At 37.2% G+C, this 23617-nt stretch overlaps 1 protein-coding gene across 6 annotated transcripts in view; it reads right to left on the reverse strand.

Moving 5' to 3' along the window:
• The window catches only part of ARMC8 (armadillo repeat containing 8), a 109825-nt gene that overhangs the window by 57403 nt on the left and 28805 nt on the right, over nucleotides 1-23617 (reverse strand). For 3 of the 6 annotated variants that reach the window (XR_826901.1, XM_010858231.1, XM_010858230.1), the window contains exons 2-6: nucleotides 20837-20913; nucleotides 8656-8727; nucleotides 7167-7309; nucleotides 6965-7062; nucleotides 3571-3663 (exon numbers count right to left, since the gene is read on the reverse strand). Coding sequence is in view for 5 of the 6 variants with exons in the window: in XM_010858231.1 (XP_010856533.1) it covers nucleotides 3571-3663; nucleotides 6965-7062; nucleotides 7167-7309; nucleotides 8656-8727; nucleotides 20837-20913 (483 nt within the window). In the remaining variant the exon portion in view is untranslated. Of the gene's footprint in view, nucleotides 1-3570; nucleotides 3664-6964; nucleotides 7063-7166; nucleotides 7310-8655; nucleotides 8728-20836; nucleotides 20914-23617 lie in introns of those variants that run through there. The other 3 variants (XM_010858233.1, XM_010858232.1, XM_010858234.1) reach the window with 2 other exon arrangements.

Here is a 23617-nt window from a genome sequence, read left to right on the forward strand (position 1 = left end):
ACTGATGACTTAGTCAGAGGAAGTCTAAAACTAATCAGCTGCAAGAGAAACTGGACCAGAGCCCAAGCTACCTCCACACATCAGGGAGGTCTGAGCAGTGGCTGGTGGGAAACAACACTCTGTAACTGGGAAGTAAACATGTTTTAGTTCTCTTTCTCTCTCATTTCTTTTAAAATTACTACTTCTTAGAGTTAGTAGGTGAAGAAATAGGAAAATTCATGTATTTTATTCTTTACTGACTCTGTTTTCTACTAATCAATTTATTGAAGATCTTCAAAGTGACTAAAGGTTAATGCAAGGCTTCAATTTTCCCAGTACTTAATTCATTTCTTTTATATCCCACCCATCCACTCAAATAATGAAAAGTCAATTAAAGCCAAACAAGGATGGTATTTCATGTTTATCATTATTTAGGACATAAAAGTGTAGCATCAAAAAGTAGGCTATCTGTCTGGATTCAACAGAAGAAACCAGTTCCTAGTGTAGAAAAAGAGCTCTTATACTAGCTTCTCTAATTCACTGTTTAGCTAATAACGATCTTACAGATGCTCATTCTTTCTTAGACCAAAATATCCATCATTTGAAGTGGAAAGATTAGCATTTTATTACCTCTGAGTAGTAAAAGAGCCATATTCTATTTTATAGGCTCCTAAACATTTTATCTATTATTGCTGCTGCTGCTACTGCTAAGTCACTTCAGTCGTGTCCAACTCTCTGCGACCCCATAGACGACAGCCCACCAGGCTCCCCCATCCCTGGGATTCTCCAGGCAAGAACACTGGAGTGGGTTGCCATTTCCTTCTCCAATGCATGAAAGTGAAAAGTGAAAGGGAAATTGCTCAGTCGTGTCCGACCCTCAGCGACCTCATGGACTGCAGCCTTCCAGGCTCCTCCATCCATGGGATCTTCCAGGCAAGAGTACTTGAGTGGGGTGCCATTGCCTTCTCCGTATCTATTATTAAGAGTACTTAAAAAAAAACAAACAAACAGCAATTTCTGTCTTAATTTTCACACATTTAAAAAATTGAAGTTTAATTGATCCTATATATTTTCTAACTTCTAATCACCACATAATATTCCACAGTTTACTCATGCAAATCCCCATTACATATTTTAAGTAGTTTCTAATGTCTCACTATTATAAACAATGTTTTGTTGAATATTAGTAAAGCTGCATCTCAGTGCAGATTCTTAGGGTATGAGGACAAATTCCCAGAGTACAACTTCTTGATATTATTTATCAGTATATATCCACTCAGAACAGTACAAACTTACTTTTATAATAACTGAAAATACTGACATTCCCAGGGCTACAACTTCTTGATATTATTTATCAGTATATATCCACTCAGAACAGTACAAACTTGCTTTTATAATAACTGAAAATACTGACATTCCCAGGGCACAGGCTTGAAGTGTATTCTTTTCCTACCTCATTCTCACCCATGCATCTGCAGTTACAATTACAGGCACTCCTTATTGGGTATCTGCTACCTGTGAGGCCCTGCTCTAAATGCTCTATTTGAATTGACTCATTTGAAACATGAGTCTCTGGCTTATTCATTATAAGGGTAGTGGTGGAGATTATGATGGGGAAGCCAAAGAAAAGAAGGGTCTTCTAAGAATCTGATCCATTTTTTTCTTACCTATTAATAAATACATTACTAGAATAAATTATGAAGATAAGCCTCAGTTAGCCTTGGCTTACAAATTTTAACATGCTGACTTATATACAGGTAATGTTCAGCAGAACAGCTAAGTGGGCAGGGGGCTGCCTTTACTCCCTGTACTTCACTGCTCTCCCATTGTATTCAGCCAATCTGTCCCCGCTTTCAGGTGACCTAATACTAATAGATTATTTTATACTCTTCAAGACATTTCACATATATACAAACAAATACCCAAGTATATTCTTTCCCCCATTTTAACACAAATGGTAAACTAATACTATATATTTATATATAAAAAATACTATATATAAATACTTGTTGTATAGTTGCTAAGTTGTATCTGATTCTTTTGTGACCCCATGGACTGTAGCCTGCCAGACTCCTCTGTCCATGGGATTTCCCAGGCAAGAAAACTGGAATGGTTGCCAGTTTCCTTCTCCAGGGGACCTTCTCAACCCAGAGACTGAACCCGTGATGTCTACATTGGCAGGTGGATTCTTTACCACTGAGCCACCAGGGAGGCCCCATATAAATACTACATATATACACAGATAGTTAGACATTTAGATTGTTTTCAGTCTTGGAGTTATGTTTAGAAATTATGGTGAAACACAAAGCAATTCTCTGTACATACTGTTCTCCATCGCTTACAAGACATTGTACCTTTTAATTCCTCACATCCTTTGTCCAAATTGCAGCAAATATGTTACAAAAGAACCTCTTCCTTCTGTGGTTGTAGACAGGATTGTGTAAAAACAATTACAATGAAGGAATGAGTAGCTGAGCCAACTAAAGAGGAGGAACTATTGTTCTATTCTTATTAAGTCTCTCTTGAATCTCTCCAAATCAACCTGCATGAACCTGGAGTTAGTGAAGCAGTCTCCTCAAGGTAGGAAGTACATAAGCCCTCATGTTCCTAAACTAAACACCAAATAATTGGTCTCAAAATCTGAATAACTGCTTAGGAAGTGGCAACAACTTAGAAGTTAGGGTTTCAATCAATATTCTTACTAGCCTTCTTTTGCTTCTTAATAAATCAAGGAGAGAATTTCAAAACTTTAATGATGATTAGCTTAGAAAACAAATGTTTTAGAAACCTCTTTATCTCCCCTGACCAAAGTATGTAAATTTATTTCATACTGATACTAGTATATGCAAATTTGTAGATCAGTCTTAAAACGCTATTACAAATCTTATAACTTCAGGCTTGTATGTAAACAATACAAAAATAAAAAATTTTTATAATTAATGACAATACAGAGATCATCAGATCAGTTGTTTTCAAAGACACATGTTGTTAGTGTATCAGTAGGGAAATCAATATTGTATTTTAGGCTATTACTATTGTCACTGCTCCATGGGTTTATACATGCTACAATGTTTCCTGAAGTCTAGTTATATTTAACTATTTAAACTGATGGATAATCCTGAGCAGAGCTAGCAAATGCTACTTATCAGGCTAAAAGAAAGCTGAGTTCTGTTAGTGGCATGAGGGTGCTTGTAAATTATAAAAATGTCTTGCATACAGGGTATTTGTTGCAGCACTGACTGCACAAGACTGGAAACAAGCTAAATGCCCAATGGTAGAAAAAAAGTTGAATAAATTATTGTACATCTATACAATAAAATACTATTCATCTGTTTTTTAAAAAAGAAAGAGGAAGCTCCTTATGTACTGATATGGAATATCCCTCAAAATGTTAAGTAAAAAATGCAAGGTACAGAACAGTATGTATGGTCTGTTACTATTTGTGTCAAAAAAAAAAAAAAGAGGGGAAATTATATACATAGGTCTGCTTATATGTGTATAGATTAGCTCCAGGAGGACATACCAAGAAGGCACATCTCCTGAGGGCATACAAGTGTTTACATTATAGAGAACAGTTATCCTGGTTCTTACTTTACAGCAGTGTGAGAAGATCTGACAGATGTACTCCTGGGTGTAGCGGGACCTGCTAAGCAGCGCCATGAGGTGCGGTATCACCGTGGCATCCTGCAGTGAAAGGGAAGCAGAGCAGAGCAACAGGGAACTCAGACTCGGTGAGTGTCTTTAACACTGATTTCCAAGGACAGGTACACATGTAAGCCTCTTATCTTAATGACAGTAAATCAAGTCTGTTTAAGGAACATAGCAACACAAAAGCAACATGTAATCAAAACTGTCTAGGCAAAGGACAAGGAAAGGGGCTTCAATTTTCATGCTTGATAATAAAATACAAGAACAAGATATTCTCAATCTCTCTCCCATAAACATCCCCACAATAAAATAAAATCATTTCAATAAGACTTGACATAATCTATTCCAAAACCAAAATGTGACATAATTAATAAGATAAATACTTATTACATAGCTTATAAGGAGGAATTACTGTATTAAAATAAAAGTTCACAATTTTGAAGTCTGAGATGTTATGGTAAGTATCAGTAACAGATTAACACTTCTAATAACTGTAGTGAGCTAATTTCTGTCTTCACAAGACAAGACAGTTTATATAATAGCAGCTTCTCACTTACAGCCCACTCTCTGCCTACTACTGACACTTCACAACATACATGATGGTACAGAAGAAAGAAGAATCCACCCAATCTGCCTCAGGGCTCTCAAAAAATCTGCTCTTTCATGATTTAAACATTGAGAGGATATTTGGCCCAAACCACAGATGGAAAAGGAGACGTAGCTCGAGTGCCCTAGTCAATGCTGTTGTAGGTCCTGCAGCAATGCTTTTCAGATATGAACGCACATTGCATGTATGTTCTCAGGGGATATTTTGTATGTATAGACTGATTCTGTAGGTCTGAAGTACGACTTATGATTTGGCATTCTATCAAACTCCCAACTAATGGTTGATGTTGCTGGTCCACAGACCACACTTTGACAAAAGACAACAGAGAGCAAGGAAGGAAACGTAAAAGAATACCACTGTTGGGATAAACAGGGTTTGTGGGGTTTCCCTCAGTACGAAAAGAATGCCCAAGACACATAAAAGCTAAGTAGGAAAACAGTAGGCTATTTTTGTAGAAGATGCCTACAAATAGAATCTTTTCCCCTTGCTTGTTATAACCCTGTGTTGTCATAAACAGTTTAAACACAAAATGAGGGAACTTCCTGGCAGTCCAGCAGTTATGACTCAGGGTGTTCACTACTGTGGGCCCAACGTTCAATCCCTGGCCAGGGAACTAAGATACTGCAAGCTGCTGTGTTACATATCTGCAGTTTCTGGTTGATTAAACAAGGCAAAGAACAGTTACATAATTTCCCCCAAAGTCACTCATCTTATAAACAATTTAAAACTAGACATTCTGCCCTCTTCAACAGGATTGTGTGCTCGTTAGTTTAGTGCCTGAGTTGCTATGGCAGCTGGTCTCTATACAATCCTACCCACAGATGTCAGTTAGTTACACTGAAATACTACTCTCTGTCATTATCCCACCCAACATTTTTCAGTCTCCACCGTCTCTGAGGCATAAAATTGTTTCATAATTTAGGTATCCTATGAAAGTCCCTTAAGTCCCTGTGTCTTAATTTTTCTTGCAAAAAGAAGCTAAGTTGGTATATAACAGCATTCTCCAAATTATGCACCACAATCCATTAGTAGATCATGAAATCAATTTAGAGAGAGAGAAGGAAGGAGCTGAGTAAGTTGACCAGGGTCAATTCCTTCCCCATTACTGGGCTGAGGGTTGGGGGAAAAACTTCTAGGGTAAAGAAGATGAATGATTGACTTAATTTCTTTGTAAAAATGACAATCGGAAATCCTTAAGTAAACAGACTCATATTCAGATGGAGAGTTCTATATAGAATGCTGTGAGAATGCTTCCTCAATTTAGAAGTGCTTACGGTAAACCAGTGGTTCTCAAAGACAGGTTCACAGACCAGTAGCATCTGGTTTACCAGATACTAAAGTTTACCAATTATTGGTAAACTTATTCAGTCCAGTTCAGTCAACTTATTGGAAATGCATATTCTCAGGCCCCATCCCACACTGACTGAATCAGAAACTCGGGAGGTAGGGTCCAGGATTCTGTGTTTAATAAGCTCTCCAGGTAATTTTGGTGCCTGCTCAAGTTTGAGAACCACTGTAGTAAATGGTCTGGATTTATGAGGCATGGCTCCCCAAAGAATGTTACACAAATCCTTGAGGTGCAAATTCGAGATGCTTCATAATTTAGCTTCCTGCTGTGTGAGATGACCCACAAGCCTCATTTACAGACCTTAGGCATCATTACAGGCCAGAGGAGCAAGTGTCTAATGTAGGAAAAACAAACTCTGAAGGCACGTGACATGTCCCTCTCCCTGCTTGCTTTGCCTGTGCCTCCTGACTACTTATATTCTTGAAGTATTTGTAAAACATGACCCTGGACAAGATCTCTGATACATATGTGTCCACTTTGAAACTATGATTCTACATCTCAGCTCAGAGAATCACAACCAGCATTTTTTAAAATGAAAAAGAATAAAATAGAAGTCAGAAGGCACCACATTTATGCAATTGTTTTGTGAAGACTATCTCAAGATACTCCCACGACCACTCTGCGCCCCCACCTCCCACCCCCCACACACAGTGTAGCAGTGGAAAATATAATTCTTACTGTGAATTGTGGATAAGGGAGTTTAAAAAATACTAGCCGTGATAATTTTATTAAGAAAGCCCCAGATAAGCAACAGATAAAAATACACCCTAATAATCCCTGAAGTTTTTAAAAATCAATGAATGACTCTGAAGATCTTCAGATTCTCTCACATGTATTCTCTGATCCTAGCCTGGTAAGTAAGCCTCTAACAAGTGCTTCTGGTTCACCTCTCCAGCTGAAATGAACAATGATTCCCTTCCTGCATTAAACTGTTCTGTCCACTGTCCTGCATATTCTCTTTTTCAAAGATATGTCCTAGAACAGCTTCTTTTCTCTACACTTTTTGAAATCTTATCCATTATTCAAGACCAGGTGAAATTCTACCTTCTCCATAAAGCTTCTTCTACCAGATTTAACCTATAGTGAGTGCATTAAATGTGTTTCCTTTATGTGTACATATTAAGAAATTAAGAAGGGTCTTTACAAAACAAAAAACAACAAAAAACCCCAAGCTTATAAATTTCTCAAGGTCTGGGACTATCTTTCACTGCTTTACAAAGCCTAGAACATTTGATATTTGCAAATTAGCAATTCAAATACTTCTTGAGACTTTTCTATAACATAATTATCACAGCTGAGATCAGTTATGAGATGCTAAGTAAATCAAAAGTATGCTGTTAGTAAAAATGTAACTTGATGATTGAAAAACACCTAAAACTCACTGTATACAGTAGTTCCTCTGGAGTGACGGGACTGGTGAAGATGGTGCGCAGGCATCTGAGGCAAGCTTCAATGAACTTCAGGTCTGGGGACAGTAGTCCTGTTAAGAGAAAACAGATTTGAGACTCATGCTTTCAACTCATATTTAAAACGCTGCAAACTGATTCTACTTTTTACCTGTATAAAAATGACTTCCTTACATACCTTGCAGTAAGGCAGGGATAATATGGCAATCTAGTAGAGACTTAACATTGTTTTCAGTACCCATAGCAAGACTTCCCAATACCACTGCACATTCAGTTTTCAATTCTGTGCTTGAGGTTTCTTGCTGAAGCAAGTACAATAATCTAAAAAGAAAGAACTTGATAAACAGAAGAGACTAAAAAACTTAAAAGTAAACATTAGCTAAAAGTAATGTTACAGAAGAAGGCTACCAATACATCCTACACACTGAAAATATGGTAGGTGAGTTTACAGGCTGCTAGGAAATGGTGATATCTTTATATAAGCTGTTAATTTAATAAAGGAATATCAGCAGGGCGGAGAACCAAAAGAGATTTTCTTCTTTTTGAACAACAGAATTATCATATAATCTTAGTGTATCAGAACTTCAAATCTGAGAGTTGTCCACAAGTGATGTCTATGGAAACAGCCAGCATGACAGTCTACATTATCTGCCACTCCAAGATATGAAGACACCCAAAGCCAAGTGCTGGTGGATCTTAAGGACCCTGAATATCCACTACTACAGTTCAGAGATCACAGACATCTAGCCTAGAGGGAATACTCAGAGTTGTTGTGCAGTTCTTCAAACAAGGGAAGTTCTCTTCTTTCTCTAGTTCTCCTATTTGGGGCATCAAAAGATCTTATTCTATTCTAGGCTAGCCTGTCAAAAAACTACTCCCCAAATTCCAATTGTCTACAACATATGACTATCTCCTTTATGTTCTAAGGTACATCCTTCATGCTCCCTAAAGCGTATTTATATATACTGAGCACTAGTCCCCTAAGAAAGGCTGCTGACAGCTTTACAGTTATCAATGGTTGATTATAATATAAACAACAAAACCATTAAATAATCCTACATTAAAAGACAGGAAAGAAAAAAGAGAAGAGAGAAAACCAAAACATTTAAAAATTCAGAATGAAAAATTTATAACTGCACATAAAACTTAATTCTGGGTAGCAAAGGCAAAGAAGCAGTTAAACAATTGTCAATGTCTGCCAAAAAGAAGCTTAATAGCTTCATCAGAAGACATGAAACTTTCTATGTAAATTTAAATGCCAGCAAATTCTAAAACTAGAAAAGCAGGGTCAAAAAAAAATTTTTTTTTTTAATTTTAAAAAGGGTTTTGAGAATCCTAAGAAATTATTATCCAATCATATAAAAGTTGCCAGAGCTCTGAGGAGACAAGGAAGAATCAGGTTGATGTACACTGCTTATCTACCCAACGTGTCCTTTTATGGCAGGGTCAATGATCTTCCCAAACCTCTAAAAGGTATTCATATATTCCATTCCCTGGTACCTTATTTTTTTTTTTTAAGAGATGCTTCATATACTTCAAAGCATTTATTTAAAAAAAAAAAAAAGTAGGACAGACAATACAGAAAAAAGATGAGTCTTATGATTGAGAATGAGAACACATCTGAAACTTCATATGAACAGCAGAAAAGGGGATGGTAGCAAACTTACCTTGGAACAGCTCCTAAAACAATGAGGTTGGCTTTCTGCTTGTTGTTTCCAATTACAGCATTTTTCATGTCTCTGAATTCAAGGAAAAGAGAAAAGGGTAAGATGTGTTGAGGTACTAATTTATCTTTATTTTACAGCATCTTGGATTGTCAAGTACAGATGTTAGTGACAAAGTAAAACCCTGACGCTTCTCCACTTGGAGTGCTAACCAGGACAGAGACAGGGCTGTGCAAACCTGGGGCTATGAAACAGGAGGGCAGTGGAGGGGGAGTAAGAGACAGCTTGCGAATCAGCAAAAGACTTTCAATACAAAGAAAGCCGAGTTCTTAAAAAAAAAAGGCCACCAATCTTTTGAATAAAAAGAAACACAGGCCATCTTCTCATGTATAGCTCTGGCAGTAGGCAGTAAAAGCAGCCAGCCCAAGGAATGGACCTGACCTTGTTTCAGGGACCATGATTTTACTTTCCTCTTTTTCTGACTTCCTTGGACTGAATATTTCCGTGATTCCATTTTATCTCCTTTATTGTCTGACTAGCTGTACCTCTTTGGGTTTTGTTTTGTTGTTTTGTAGTGGTAGATTTACAGTTTACAATATGTACCTTTTAACTTATCACAGTCTTCAAGGGATAGTGTCCTACTTCATGTGAACTATAAGAGCCTTGCAAACATACTTCCATCTTCCCATTCATTCTTTGACCTGCTGTTATACATCTTTGAACTAGTTAGAAACAACATGATACATTGTACTATTTTTTTTGGCTGCATCATGAGGTTTGAGGGATTTTAGTTTCCCCACCAGGGATTGGACCCCTGCAGTGAAAGTACAGAGTCCTAACCACTGGACAGCCAGGGAATTTTCTATATTGTACAATTTTTGCTTAAACAGTCACTTCTAAGGAGATTAAAAAATACGAAAACATCTTTTATTTAAAGATATTTACTTGTTTGGCTGCACCAGGTCTTAGTTGTGGCATGTGAGATCAAGTTCCCTGAACAGGTATTGAACTGCAGCCCCCTGCATTGGGAGCACAGAGTCTTAGCCACTGGACCACCAGGGAAGTCCCAGAAAATATCTTTTATATTTCCCATTTATTCACCGGTATTTTTTACTCTTGCTACACTCAGATCTCCATTTCTCTGGGAGTGAAACTCTTTTTCACAATAAGAGTATCTCTGTCAATGACCAGTTGGTTCACAAACACATGGTTGTTCTCAAAGGACAGGCAGAGAAAAAATAAACAGCTCAAAATAAGCCCAGTACTTGGAGAAGGAAATGGCAACCCACTCCACTATTCTTGCCTAGAGAATCCTGTGGATGGAGGAGCCTGGTGGGCTGCTGTCCATAGGGTCGCACACAGTCGGACACGACTGCAGCGACTTAGCATGCATGCATTCATTGGAGAAGGAAATGGCAACCCACTCCAGTATTCTTGCTGGAGAATCCCAGGGACGGAGGAGCCTGGTGGGCTGCCGTCTATAGGGTCGCACGGAGTCGGACATGACTGAAGGACTTAGCAGCAGCAGCAGCAAGCCCAGTACTAATAAAATGTTTAACAAAAAAAAAAAAAAAAAACTTAAGGTAATTGGTCAGTAGTGCTATCTTAATATAAAAACACTATGGTTCTCAAACCTTCTTCTTCTTGTGGAAGAAGGCATCAGAGCCTCCCAGGGACACTTCAGAAGTTTATGAAGGTGTCTGGAAATTTCTGGCCATAGTTTTAAAACAGAAAGCAGTTTTTGCACAATCTTCAAGAAAACTGTACTTTTCAGTATTGTACCTGCCTTGTAAATAAAAGGGAGATTAAACTTTTTATTAAAAGTTACTTCATTTTGAAAATCAAATAAGTGGCACTCATGGTAGATGGGGTCATCAATACCATACCAATATTAGTCCACAGTTACAGCTCTTGCTTTCATACCTCACTGAGTTTTCTAACATGATCATGCTTAAGCACTAACATATTGAAACATTATAAGTTATCTTTCTTTCGTATGCCAAAATACTTGCTGAGCATCTCTCCTAACTTCTCTTTTAGGTGGCAGAGCTCTACAACATATAGAAACTTTTTGTCAACCATTAAAGTTATACTCCTAAAAAAGTCCTGTAATTGGCAAACTATGATCTTAAAGAAAATCAGGATGGAAAACCAGGGGGTAGGGTTGGGGGGTGGGTGTGGAGAGGGAGTTATTAAAATCAATGACTTCATGTTATTGTCAGCTTGTGTTTCCAATACCAACCAATTTCATCAGCATTAAAAACCCTGGTAACGATAATACCCCTCTCCTTAATTATCTTTTTTTATTATTACAGGAAAGTGCTGTTATGATGTGGTGGTCTGCTGAAAGCTGATCCTCCCCATAAGGCTTTGAATAGCATTTTCACAAGTCTTGAGCCAAACGCTGTACTTGTTAGGCTTCTTCCTATAGCTCAGTGCTTGAGGGCCTTCTCTCTCTCTCTCTCTCTCTCTCTCTCTCTCTAGAATATCCCTCAGATCTTCCATATGATTTATAGCAGATAAGCAGGAGTATTTTGTTAGTTTGTTTGCTCATGAGGACTAAATTGAATGAAGCTTACTATGGTTTTAACCAAGCTCTGATATATGATTTTAAAATTCATGTCATATCGAAGCTTCACTGAGCAAAATATAGTTAATGAGAGACTGCACATCTAGGCTCCTGCCTCCTTATAGATGCCTGCCGTTTTCTTAGAAACTTACCTCCCAGTTGTCAGCTTACAGACGCTAACCTAGCAGTCTGTCATTTTCTTTCTTCTTCTCTTCTCTTAATGTGTTCTGCCTATACTAACGCAGCACATTCATGCATCCGGTAGCTTACTGAAAGTTTATTTTTGCCAGGTGCCATTCTAGAGGCTTTCTATTATGGAATTTCTAATTCTAACATTTTCCCAGATTTCTCCCCATTCTTCCTAAACTGAGCAGAAATGAGTGTCCCTAACCTTATAAATACAACCCAAATATCTGAAACCATGCCAGAGTAAATGTTTTTATAGACAAAAGCAAACAAAACTCCTCCAAAACCAATTTTCCAATTTCCTTACTAGTTTGAAAAATGGACATGAAGGAGGCAGCTGGTAGTTATAGAGTAAATGCAGACTAAAGAGAACACAATTAAAATGTACCAATGGGCCTTTTCTGGCGGTCCAGTGGTTGAGACTCCGCAAGCTAATACCGCAGACATGGGTTCGACCCCTGGTTTGGGAAGATCCTGCATGCCATGGGGCAACCAAGGCCATGTGCCACAACTACTGAGCCTGCGTGCTACCACGACGGAAGCCTCTGCACCTAGAGCCTGTGATCAGCAACAGAGGCCACTGCAATGAGCAGCCCACGCACTGTGACGAAGAGTAGTCCCTGCTTGCCACAACTAGGGAAAGCCCGAGTGCAACAGTGAAGACTCAGCATAGCCAAAAAATGAATAAATAAATAAATTTAAAAATAATTAAATGGACCAATGTCTAAAGAAAACAATTCGTGCTCTAGCTCTAATAAGTAAATATTATCTATACTAAAGAAGAGATGTTAATGCCCTGCAAATCAATTATATTTAGTCATTAATATAAAAGGATACCAGAAGATCATTTCTATGAAAGAGTTAAAAACTGCAAGAGACAATAATCAACACATATATTCATTTTTAGCAGACCTAAGTACAGTGTTAGATTCAATTTCAGAGCCAGCCAAATGAAGCTTCTTTCAGTTTCCAGAGTGTAGCTACTCTCTCTCTCATTTCCTTATCATCCCCTCCCTGTATCATTCCTTGGCTACCTTTACTCATCTTTCAGGTCTGAGCTTATATGTCAGTGTCATCCTCCAGGAAGCATGCCCTGACAACTCCCAGGTCTGGGTAAGTATCCTTCCTAGTGCTCTTTATCATAGCACATTCATTACTTTTTTCCTCTTCAGAGGCAAGAAACCAGTATGATCTGGAAATATCAGAGAAATTACTATCAATGGATCACAAAACATACCATACAGAAATCCATATTTTTGTAAACGAGAAACTCACAATTATAAAGATGGGAGCACAACAAAACTATGCAAGATTTATACATTGCTCTGAAGTTTACAAAGCATTCCATACCTATTATTTAATCTTCATCACAACCTTAAGTAATATTAACCCCATTTTACAGATGAGGAAACTAAGACTCAGGTTTGGGGCACTTCTCAGAGCCCCATAATAAATAATAGAGCCATTCTCAACCCATGTCTTTTATGCCAAGTGTTTTTTTCCATCATCTCCAGCATATCAGGCATTCAGAACAAACTGACTGAAAAGACAAAAGAACTCAGTAAATGTATTTCTTTTTTCTCCTGTCTTTCAATTTATATAAAATAAAAGCCTGTCTTTTAGTCAAAGACATCCTTTTCCTAGTAGATCAAAAAAATATAATCTCATGTCCACCAGTCTTTAATACTGATGGTGGGAGGGGAATGTCCTGCTTATACACTACTGAAATTCAATGATTTTTATTTTTTTTTTTTGGCTCAGCACTGTGCAAGGCTCTATGAAGGATACAAAAGCATCACATAAAGAGATGCCTGACCTGAAGAGTTTACAATCTTCTTGAGGAGACAAAAGTAACACTAACAACTAATCACTAAGGCAGTGACATTTTATAAACAGTGTGCTTAGAGGGTTGAGAAAAGGAGATAGGACAAGCTTAACAGGTTTCAAGGCAATGGTAGGAACTAAGATGAACTAGCTTAGGAAATGGCTAGGATTTAGGTAAGTGGATAAGGAGGGCAAAGGGGATCATATTGGAAATGGAATATGGCATATTTCTGGGGCAGTACTAGGAGCCAGGACTGAAAAGAAGATTCCTTTTAAGGTGGGAACATTAAGCCTGGAACAAAGTTAGAAAAGTGACAGGGGGAAGAGACAAACTAAAGGGAGATGAATTTAAGAGAAATCATGTTCTTGATCAGAAAAAGGACATGAAGGAAGCAATGACAAAGGAGGATAAGCTGAATGTGGAACAGATTGGAATACAATAATTCTAGAGTCAAGAGTAGCAATTAAATGGCTGATGCCCTTCCTTTGTGGCCCCAAGACCCCCTGTGCTTATCATTATCACAACATTCACTAATCAGACTGTAGTGAACTATCTCTTTAGCTATCTGGTTCCTGCATTAGACATTCCCCAGAGCAGTGACCACGTGCACAATGCACAACGCCTACCTAGCACCTGATTGGCACTCAGGGTTTGTTACAGAAATTACTCCACCCAGGTATCCGGTTATATGAGACTGACTAAGTAGCAGCCACAGGAATCATTAATAGAGAGGACATCTTAAGGAAGCAGTTAATAAGATGATTTTATAAGCAGAGAGAAAGTGACATATGACATGTCTTAAATGACTACTTCAAGTCTGGGTGCCTGGGTGCAGGGAACACAGAAAGCTTGGAGAATAATTCCCTTAGCAAGACAAGGATCTATCTTGACTTTATACATACTGAATTATCTTTGAAGATAAGAATATCCAGATAGAAAAGCTAAAATGTAAGCCTTGGGGACAGTTTACTCTTTGAGGATGGGAGAAAAGGAGCCAATATTAAGATGTTATAGAAATACATTTGTCAGGGAACATTTTCAGCTAACATCTAGCTTAAATCTTAAACTTGACCATTAATAAGTAGACTCAAAATGTGGCCACTTTTACATGGAGGCTAATCTTTCAAATTCCTTTCTTTGCTCTTTTGGTGAATAATTTTTAGCATGGTAGAGAAAAAGATCTTGAATATGAAAGCAACATATATAATACTTAATATAGCATACATGTAAACCAGAGTATTATGATATGTGATCAAAACCAAGAGAGAAAATAAAACCACATGTTGCCATTTAAATAGTAGAAAAAGCAAAATAATAATAATTGGAATCTAGACCCATTGGAAAAACAAAGTCTAAGTCAATAAAGTATGAGCATATTTATTCCTAAAAAGTCAAAATAGCATAAATTTTAACTGAAAACCTAATTAGCATCTAAAAATAGAAAATTATATTTAAAATCATTGAAGGCTAGAGCCAAAAACTAAAGATCAATGATGTCATTTTCATTCTGAACCAGTATGACTTTTCACTTACCTGAAAGCAGCTCTTATTTGGAATATGTACATTCATTCTTGATCTAATCAGTGTGAAATAGCCAAAAAGTGGGAGAAGGCAATGGCACCCCACTCCAGTACTCTTGCCAGGAAAATTCCATGGGCGGAGGAGCCTGGTAGGCTGCAGTCCATGGGGTCTCTAAGAGTCAGACACGACTGAGCGACTTCCCTTTCACTTTTCATTTTCATGCATTGGAGAAGGAAACGGCAACCCACTCCGGTGTTCTTGCCTGGAGAATCCCAGGGACAGGGGAGCCTGGTGGGTCACACAGAGTCGGACATGACTGAAGCCACTTAGCAGCAGCAGTAGCCAAAAAGTACAGTAGATATGGAAAACTACAATCTCAGTATAAAGTCTGACCAATTTATGAAAACTAACTTTTTACAAGACATAAGGAAAAAAATACATATTTATGGGTAGCTACAATAAGGTAACAGGATAAACACCCTAACAAAATTATTTGGACTTGGAAAATTACAAACATACTCACTGTTCTGACCCTGTAATAATAATTGCTATGATGTTCTTTCTGGAGAATGTAACATCCAAATATCCAAGTACAAGAAGCATTCTAATAACCAACATGGTTAAGGAATGAAAGTCTTCATATTCCAATTAGAATAACCATTACCGCATGTAAACTGTCAATTTTAAAAGGATTAGATAATGATGATCTATTATTCAAACTAAAGTTATTTTTAATATAAGGCTTTGATTCAGCAGTCACTTGAGACTTATAGTGAACTTCAACTCAAGGCATTTATTATGCAACTGCTGCTGCTGCTGCTAAGTCGCTTCAGTCATGTCCGACTCTGTGCGACTCCAGAGACGGCAGCCCACCAGGCTCCCCCGTCCCTGGGGTTCTCCAAGGAAGAATACTGGAGTGGGCTGCCATTTCCTTCTCCAATGCAGGAAAGTGAAAAGTGAAAGTGAAGTTGCTCAGTTGTGTCCGACTCCCAGCGACCCCATGGACTTCAGACTACCAGGCCCCTCGGTCCATGACTGGAGTGGGTTGCCACTGCCTTCTCTCTACTATATGTATAAACTGAACAAAATTAAGAACTGACAGTAATTTAATTCATTCTTATAAACAAATTACTCTGAGGTGTATATTTTTGGAATGTAAGGAGTATCAGCTACAGTTTTGATTTGTATAAACACTAGTTCAGAAATTAAGAGCTGTATTTAACTCTGTCTTGTCAATATATGGTCACAAATCACCTTACATTCTCCAAAAATGAAAAGTGCAATGTAATAACTGTACTAATAAATGCCAAAATATTTTTATAGTACATTAATAAATATTTTTAATATATGTAATCATGCCAAAGAACATAAAAAATGTGTTAGAACATTATGAATATGCAAGCATACAGTTAAGTGGCTTATAAATATGAAAAGATTTATATACACATATGCGTACAAATATTCCACTATTTTTTAATGTTCAAAGTTAATATAACATACATATACAAACAGCTTAAATATCTGGACACAAAACTATGTCAATTTGTTCTCATAATGTCTGGAAAATCTTGCTACTCTTTTAACCAGACTAAACTGTCTCAGGATACAAAGTTTTAAACAAGTAACTCTCAGGAATCACTCCGTTGCATTTGGTATTAAGGTCATCTTCACTCGTGTTTACCTGTAACACCTTTAAAAGTTCAAAGTTAACTTTTAACTGTTAAAATTAACTAACAGGATATTTCTTTTGAATTATCCTAAAACTTATCCTTTAACTTGAAATTTCCAAAAACCAGAGGCTTCATTTTTATGGCAGCTCATATTTTTAGCTCATGCAAGAAAATGGAAAGTGTCTATATTCTACTGAAACCAGAGGTATATATTTCCCTGAAACCAGAAAATGATGTACAGAAAAATCATTACCAAATGATTTCAGCAGTACATTAAAACACTTCAGAAGACACTTTTTAAAAACAGATACTTGATGAAAACCACACAATTCTACAGTATCCACAAATGCCTGCCTTAGTTTATCAGAAAGAGTTTGATTACCTAGTTATCTAGTTCTCTACTTTGATTCAACTTTGAAACTATAAAGCTAGCCACATTTGCTTATACTATCTTTTGCCTTTCAATGTAGGGAATATCATCAACATAAGGCCGCATAGGGATACCTATTTTTTTCATGGAGAATCACTAAAGTAAAAACTAGATTCAGGTGCTCTAACTTAGGTATGTCAAAAAGCACAATGTTTAAGCAGCTTTGATCTAAGATCTACAAAAATATTTCAACAGCTATTCTTCTGCAGCTATGAGATTTAACATGGTTGAGCTAACACCAGAGTAACTGCACCAAAAATATCTGTAACTGTTTTAAGTCACACACAGATCACCACACTAGAGGAAGCTCAAAATCTGCAATACAATGTAGCTTATCTGATGTACCTACTCTCTGTTGTAGTTGCAAAGGCTATACATTTATGACCTACACAGCTGACCTCCCTGTTCTCTCTGACTCCTATCTGACTCCAAACTACTCAGTTCTGCATTTGAAACCTCGCTTTTCAGGACCTAATTCTGTTTTCAAAGCTTTAATATACCCTCGTTGGTGGTCTAGTGGTTAAGATTCGGTGCTCTCAACCTTTAATATAATAGGACCATTCAAATATATGCTAAATACTGCATTATTAACAAAAAAAAGTTGTTCTACGATAAATCCTCAATCATCACTAACTAGGTAAAATGGTCCTTCACAACACAGGTTATCTACAAAGTTCCCTCTGTTTACAGGTAGGGCTATGGCTCTAACTCAACTGAGTAAATTAGCTACTGGTCATGATGAAAAGTTATAATTCATCTTTAATTTCTTCAATTTTGTTTTTCCCACTAGTAAAAAATCAGATAAATATTGCTAGAAAAATGATAGAACTCTTATAGCTAAAGCTAGTCAATTCTTTTATGCCTTTCTCACTGGATATTTTAGATTCAAAGCAGATTACTTCAGCCTCTGTTCTTTTCCTTCTCTAAAATTAGAAATCTACCTTTGGTTGTTTATGATCTGTGGCCACCTCCCTTCTACCTGCTTATTTTGGTCTAGTAATGGTCTCTGTATGAATGACTCAACAGTGGCTGTGTAATGTGTATTAAAAAAAAAGAACTGGTCAACTCTCTATTCCTAAACATCATTTTGGTTCCCTCTTTTTGTCTATCAATACTGTATTATTCTTATATTAGATAAGGTTACTTAAAAATGAATACAATGTTAAAAATGTGATTCACTTTTCATTCTCTTGACTATGCACAATTAATTTTCAGGCAGTAACAAAGTTCAGGCAAGAATTAAGTCAGAAAAATAATTTTTTCTCTCTGGGGTAAAGAAAGCTTTATCAAATCATACTACACACACCTCTAGAAGGCCATAAAGTGAAAGGACTTGGGTTGATCGGTCCATTTCAAGCTAAAAATAGATTTTAAAACTATAGGTAGCAATCAGGTTTACTGGAAAATGTTATCACTCACATTTTCTTATCTGAATCAAAAATTTCTAGCTCCTCTCCCTCTTCTTTCGGTGGGAATTGTTTTATCTCTTTGATATTTAATATCATGAGATATGATATTTAATATGATATTTAATATCAAGAGATAATGATATCTCTTTCTCTTCTTTGAAAAGAATCATCTTACTTTTGAAGTTGTTTTAAATTAGGGCTGATAACTACTAACCACTGAAGTGCCAATTTGTGGGTATCCACAACATACCAGGTACTAAATTTTATATTTCTGACTTAATCCTTAACAACTTGGCAAGATGGGCAGTATTACTCTCCCTTTACAGATGATAAAGTTGAGGCTCAAGGAAATGAGATAACTTGCCCAAGCATTACACTAGGAAAGGACTGTACTAGGAAATATCAGAGGCAGGTATTTAACTTACAGTTGTCCAGCTTGAAAGCCCATATTCTTTCTACTCTACTACCCCTCCCTCCCCCAAAACCTTTCTTATCTTCTTAGCTGACAGCTAAGTGTCTGAGACTTGACAATTTCTTAAGAGGCATTAAGTTTATCAAACTATATGTTAGTTGGTTTGTAATAATACAGTCTTCCCAGTGTTTTTTGTGCTTTATTTGATATTTTATCACCTTTCAAGAAGCTATGATATCTTTGGGTAAATGAGAAATTTCTAACAGTGACAATTAACACTTGAATTAGCTACATATATGAGACACAACTCAAGATACAAGTCTTTCATGATGAATCCTTAACTGAGAAATTTAGCTTTTCTCCTAAACAACCACAGTAGCAGAAATAATTAAAACAACAACAACAATAACATCTTCTATCATTTACTGAACACTTAATGAGTTTGACATTTCCAACTGAACTGTTTATTGAGGAATCTTAAGTGATATCCAGGATTGTCAATTGGCTTTGTATGGGGGGAGTGTCTGCTTGTCTAAGAAAGCATATCAATTTGACCTATCCCTTCAACTAATATGTGTGTGTGAAGTAAAGTGAAGTGAAGTCGCTCAGTCGTGTCCTACTCTTTGCGACCCCATGGACAGTAGCCTACCAGGCTCTGCCGTTCATGGGATTTTCCAGGCCAGAATACTGGAGTGGGCTGCCATTTCCTTCTCCAGATTTAACAGATGGATTTAATACCACTTACCCTGGTATTAATCAAACTAGACTTACAGGGGTTGATTAAATCATTATAAAGTCTAGCCTAGTTAAAAAGATAAAGGCAAAGTTAACATAATGAGAAAACAAGAAATACCATCTCCTGTCTCTGTAAACTGAGAAGACATGAAAAGAAGGTGTTAAGTATCCCACGTGGGTCTCCATTCAGCTCCTCCTCACCTTTCCTTCTAGCTCAGTTTGAATAGTTAAGCAGCCTTGCTTGTTTATCTTGCCTCTACTTTAGAAATAAACCACTCCCTCCAAGACATCCCTTATATATAGCTCCCCCCCTTTTTTTTTTTTGGAAAGTGGGGGCTGAGCATCGAATAAGAATGAACAGTCAGTAGAAACTTCCATAAACAAAGCATCCTAGCTGTGCCAAGGTTGAGCAAGAGTTAAGCTAAAGATGCTCTCTTGCTGATAACACTAACAGGGTAAGAAGAAGAAAGGACAAGTGAGTGCCTCACTGCTATCCCACATGTATCTCATCCTGTTACTTCTGGGGTCCTCCTTTCCCAGGACACAGCTCACTGCTATGGGTGCTCTGTGTTTCCCAACCCAATGAGTTGCCTTAGGCTAGACCTTCAATGCAAGAGACCTGGGTTTGATCCCTGGGTTGGGAAGAATCTCTGGAGAAGGGAAAGGCTACCCACTTCAGTATTCTGGCCTGGAGAATTCCATGGACTATATAGTCCATGGGGTCGCAAAGAGTCAGACACGACTGAGCAACTTTCATTTTCACCTTTTTCTTTCTTAGAAGTGGTGTGATAAGAGCATAAAAACCTGCTCTTAGGAGAAAGAATTCTTTCAATCATTTGCAATCTTACTGCACTCGTACCACCTAATTATTTTTAAGTATAATCACCTCAGATATGTTGCTTAAAAACATTTCCTCTCATTAAACATGAGGCAATTCTGGAGAAAAGATGGACATTAAGGTTATCAAGAGTTTATTTAAATTTTCTAATGACTGCTTTCTAAATCCTGATATTTAAAACATCACTAGGAAATCCAAACTTTATAGAGACCATCAATGAGTTAACCAAAAACAAAACAAAACCACCTCTAACCCCAATGACCTATTCTCCAGGCCTTTTCAAATGATAAAAGATCACCAATTTTACTCTCTTGCTTTTGCTGAATATTAAAGTAACAAAAACCTTCTCCAAACTAAACATTTTAAAAAATGTAAAGCAAGTATTCTACAAAAAAAAATGAAGCTAACCATGTCAGTTAACTACCCAACAGACAATTCTTTCCAGTATCATATTAAAGTCATGAATGTCAAGGGGTCTTTCCAAAACAGAAAAGTTATAACCCTGCATTTTCAGAATTATAATACTTAACAGATTCAAACATAAAACAAACAAGATTTTTTGATAGACTCTTAAATACATACTACTTACATGACACCTTGTAGAACTTTCTGGGGATCAGGGTCAAATAGCCTGTCAACATAGTGGCGACTGCTAGCTGTTACTTCCTAGAAAGTGGGGGGAAAAATTATGACATCTGAAGCCACGCAAATCACAAATTCACAGTATCACCTATAACATCAAATAGCTATATAATCTAACTTAAAGCAGAAGCATTCAAATTTTTATATATACTTATCATATTAAATCAATCTGAGAAAATCTTGTGACAAGATAAAAAATAAGATGAGCAAGAAAGAGATACCCAGTTCTTACTAGCATAACTAGACAGTGAAACCTTTGTAGTGAGCACTGCAAGCTTTGCCAACAGAACTGAGCCTAAGTATTAAGAAGCAAGCAAGCTAAGTTTCTTAATTAAGTGCTGGATGTCACCTACATATGAAAAAAAGATAGGAATGTTGTTTCTGTTTATATCTACTAAAGGGAGGGAAAATCTGATCTCATCAAGGAAAAATGGGAAAGGACTTCATGAACAGTTTATGAAGGGTAGTCTTGGTGCAAGAGGAAGACCCTCAGAGTGACACAGAGGAGCTCTATTGCTAAGAAGCAGACATATGTAAAAAATAAAAACTAATATAAAGGAGTTGTTGTCACACTTTCTGTGAGAAAAAAAAAAATTAAAAATTAGGGTGATTTATCAGGTCCAAAAGAGTTACTCAGTCTGAATTGGCTAAAGCTGACCAGAAGGGGGAGGAATTAGAACATGAAGAACAAGGGAGACACTTACCTCCTTTTATTTGTATTTTGGGGTTTGCTCTATTATGTTATTTCCTGTAATACTTATTTGGGGGGTATACTTATTTTTATATTTAATTTTCAATGCTTAACATTATTTAAAACAAAGAACATATGTTTAAGAACCAGAAAGAAAGAACTTTTATCCCTTGCTGTTTCTTTCTGATGCCTGCTGGAATATGCTGCTCATATACTATCAACCATTAGCAATAAATTTTTATAGAGAGGAAGAAATACTTTTCCAGTTTACCCAGAATCCCTGATCAGAAAAGAGTTAACTGCCAAGACACAGTGTCAGCTTAAAATTCTGAGTCTCTGAAAATAACTCTGGAAAAAATTTCAGACAATATAGTTAAGCTAAAAATCAAAGTGTATGTTCATATTATGGGTCTGCAACAAAAATATCCTTATAGGCAACACAAATACCTATTTTTAATACATATTCCATTTATAAAGAACAAACTGGCAGCAAATAAAGACACACTGATGAAAATTCCTATGCCTAACAGGTAACATAAAGTACTTGCTAACGGGTCTGGTTTCCTCAAAATAATATACCCAAGAGCAAAATCCAGGATAAAACTGAAAACAGCATTCCCATAATACAGATATGTCTTCTCACTTCATCTGAGCACATGTGCTTTCCTGGCTTTCCAACAATGCTAAGTCCGTCTGAGAACTTCAGACTCTCAAGATTCCCTGCTATGTAAGGACTGATCTTTGATTTTACTGTTTGTCTCCACAGCTCTATATCTCTTGCCTCTCAATGTGGTTTTTAAAAAGGTACTTGGGTTTAAACCTATATTTTAAATAACACATTTCTCCCATTAACAACAAGTCTACTTCTCTGTACATTCATTTAATAAGCACTGCCTATCTATTAATAAGATATGCAAGGTACAGAGGAAAGCATTAAAGTTAAAAAAAAAAAAGGCACAGTCTCTCCCCTCAAAAATTCATATTCTATTGTAACTATGTTTACATGTTTATATTCCCTATTAGAATATAAAACAGAAGTATATACAAATAAAGGTAGCACTTAGTTCAGTTCAGTCGCTCAGTCGTGTCCAACTCTTTGCGACCCCATGAATCGCAGCACACCAGGCCTCCCTGTCCATCACCAACTCCCGGAGTTCACTGAGATTCATGTCCATCAAGTCAGTGGTGCCATCCAGCCATCTCATCCTCTGTTGTCCCCTTCTCCTCCTGCCCCCAATCCCTCCCAGCATCAGAGTCTTTTCCAATGAGTCAACTCTTCGCATGAGGTGGCCAAAGTACTGGAGTTTCAGCTTCAGCATCATTCCTTCCAAAGAAATCCCAGGGCTGATCTCCTTCAGAATGGACTGGTTGGATCTCCTTGCAGTCCAAGGGACTCTCAAGAGTCTTCTCCAACACCACACTTCAAAAGCATCAAGTCTTCGGCGCTCAGCCTTCTTCACACTCCAACTCTCACATCCATACATGACCACAGGAAAAACTATAGCCTTGACTAGACGGACCTTTGTTGGCAAAGAAATGTCTCTGCTTTTGAATATGCTATCTAGGTTGGTCATAACTTTCCTTCCAAGGAGTAAGCGTCTTTTAATTTCATGGCTGCAGTCACCACCTGCAGTGATTTTGGAGCCCAAAAAAATAAAGTCTGACACTGTTTCCACTGCACTTCCATGAAGTAATGGGACCGGATGCCATGATCTTCGTTTTCTGAATGTTGAGCTTTAAGCCAACTTTTTCACTCTCCACTTTCACTTTCATCAAGAGGTTTTTTAGTTCCTCTTCAGTTTCTGCCATAAGGGTGGTGTCATCTGCATATCTGAGGTTACTGATATTTCTCCCAGCAATCTTGATTCCAGCTTGTGTTTCTTCCAGTCCAGCGTTTCTCATGATGTACTCTGCATATAAGTTAAATAAGCAGGGTGACAATATACAGCCTTGACGTACTCCTTTTCCTATTTGGAACCAGTCTATTGTTCCATGTCCAGTTCTAACTGTTGCTTCCTGACCTGCATACAGATTTCT

The sequence above is a fragment of the Bison bison genome, unplaced genomic scaffold (genome assembly GCF_000754665.1).
Source record: "Bison bison bison isolate TAMUID 2011002044 unplaced genomic scaffold, Bison_UMD1.0 scf7180017864384, whole genome shotgun sequence".
Classification (NCBI taxonomy): domain Eukaryota; kingdom Metazoa; phylum Chordata; class Mammalia; order Artiodactyla; family Bovidae; genus Bison; species Bison bison.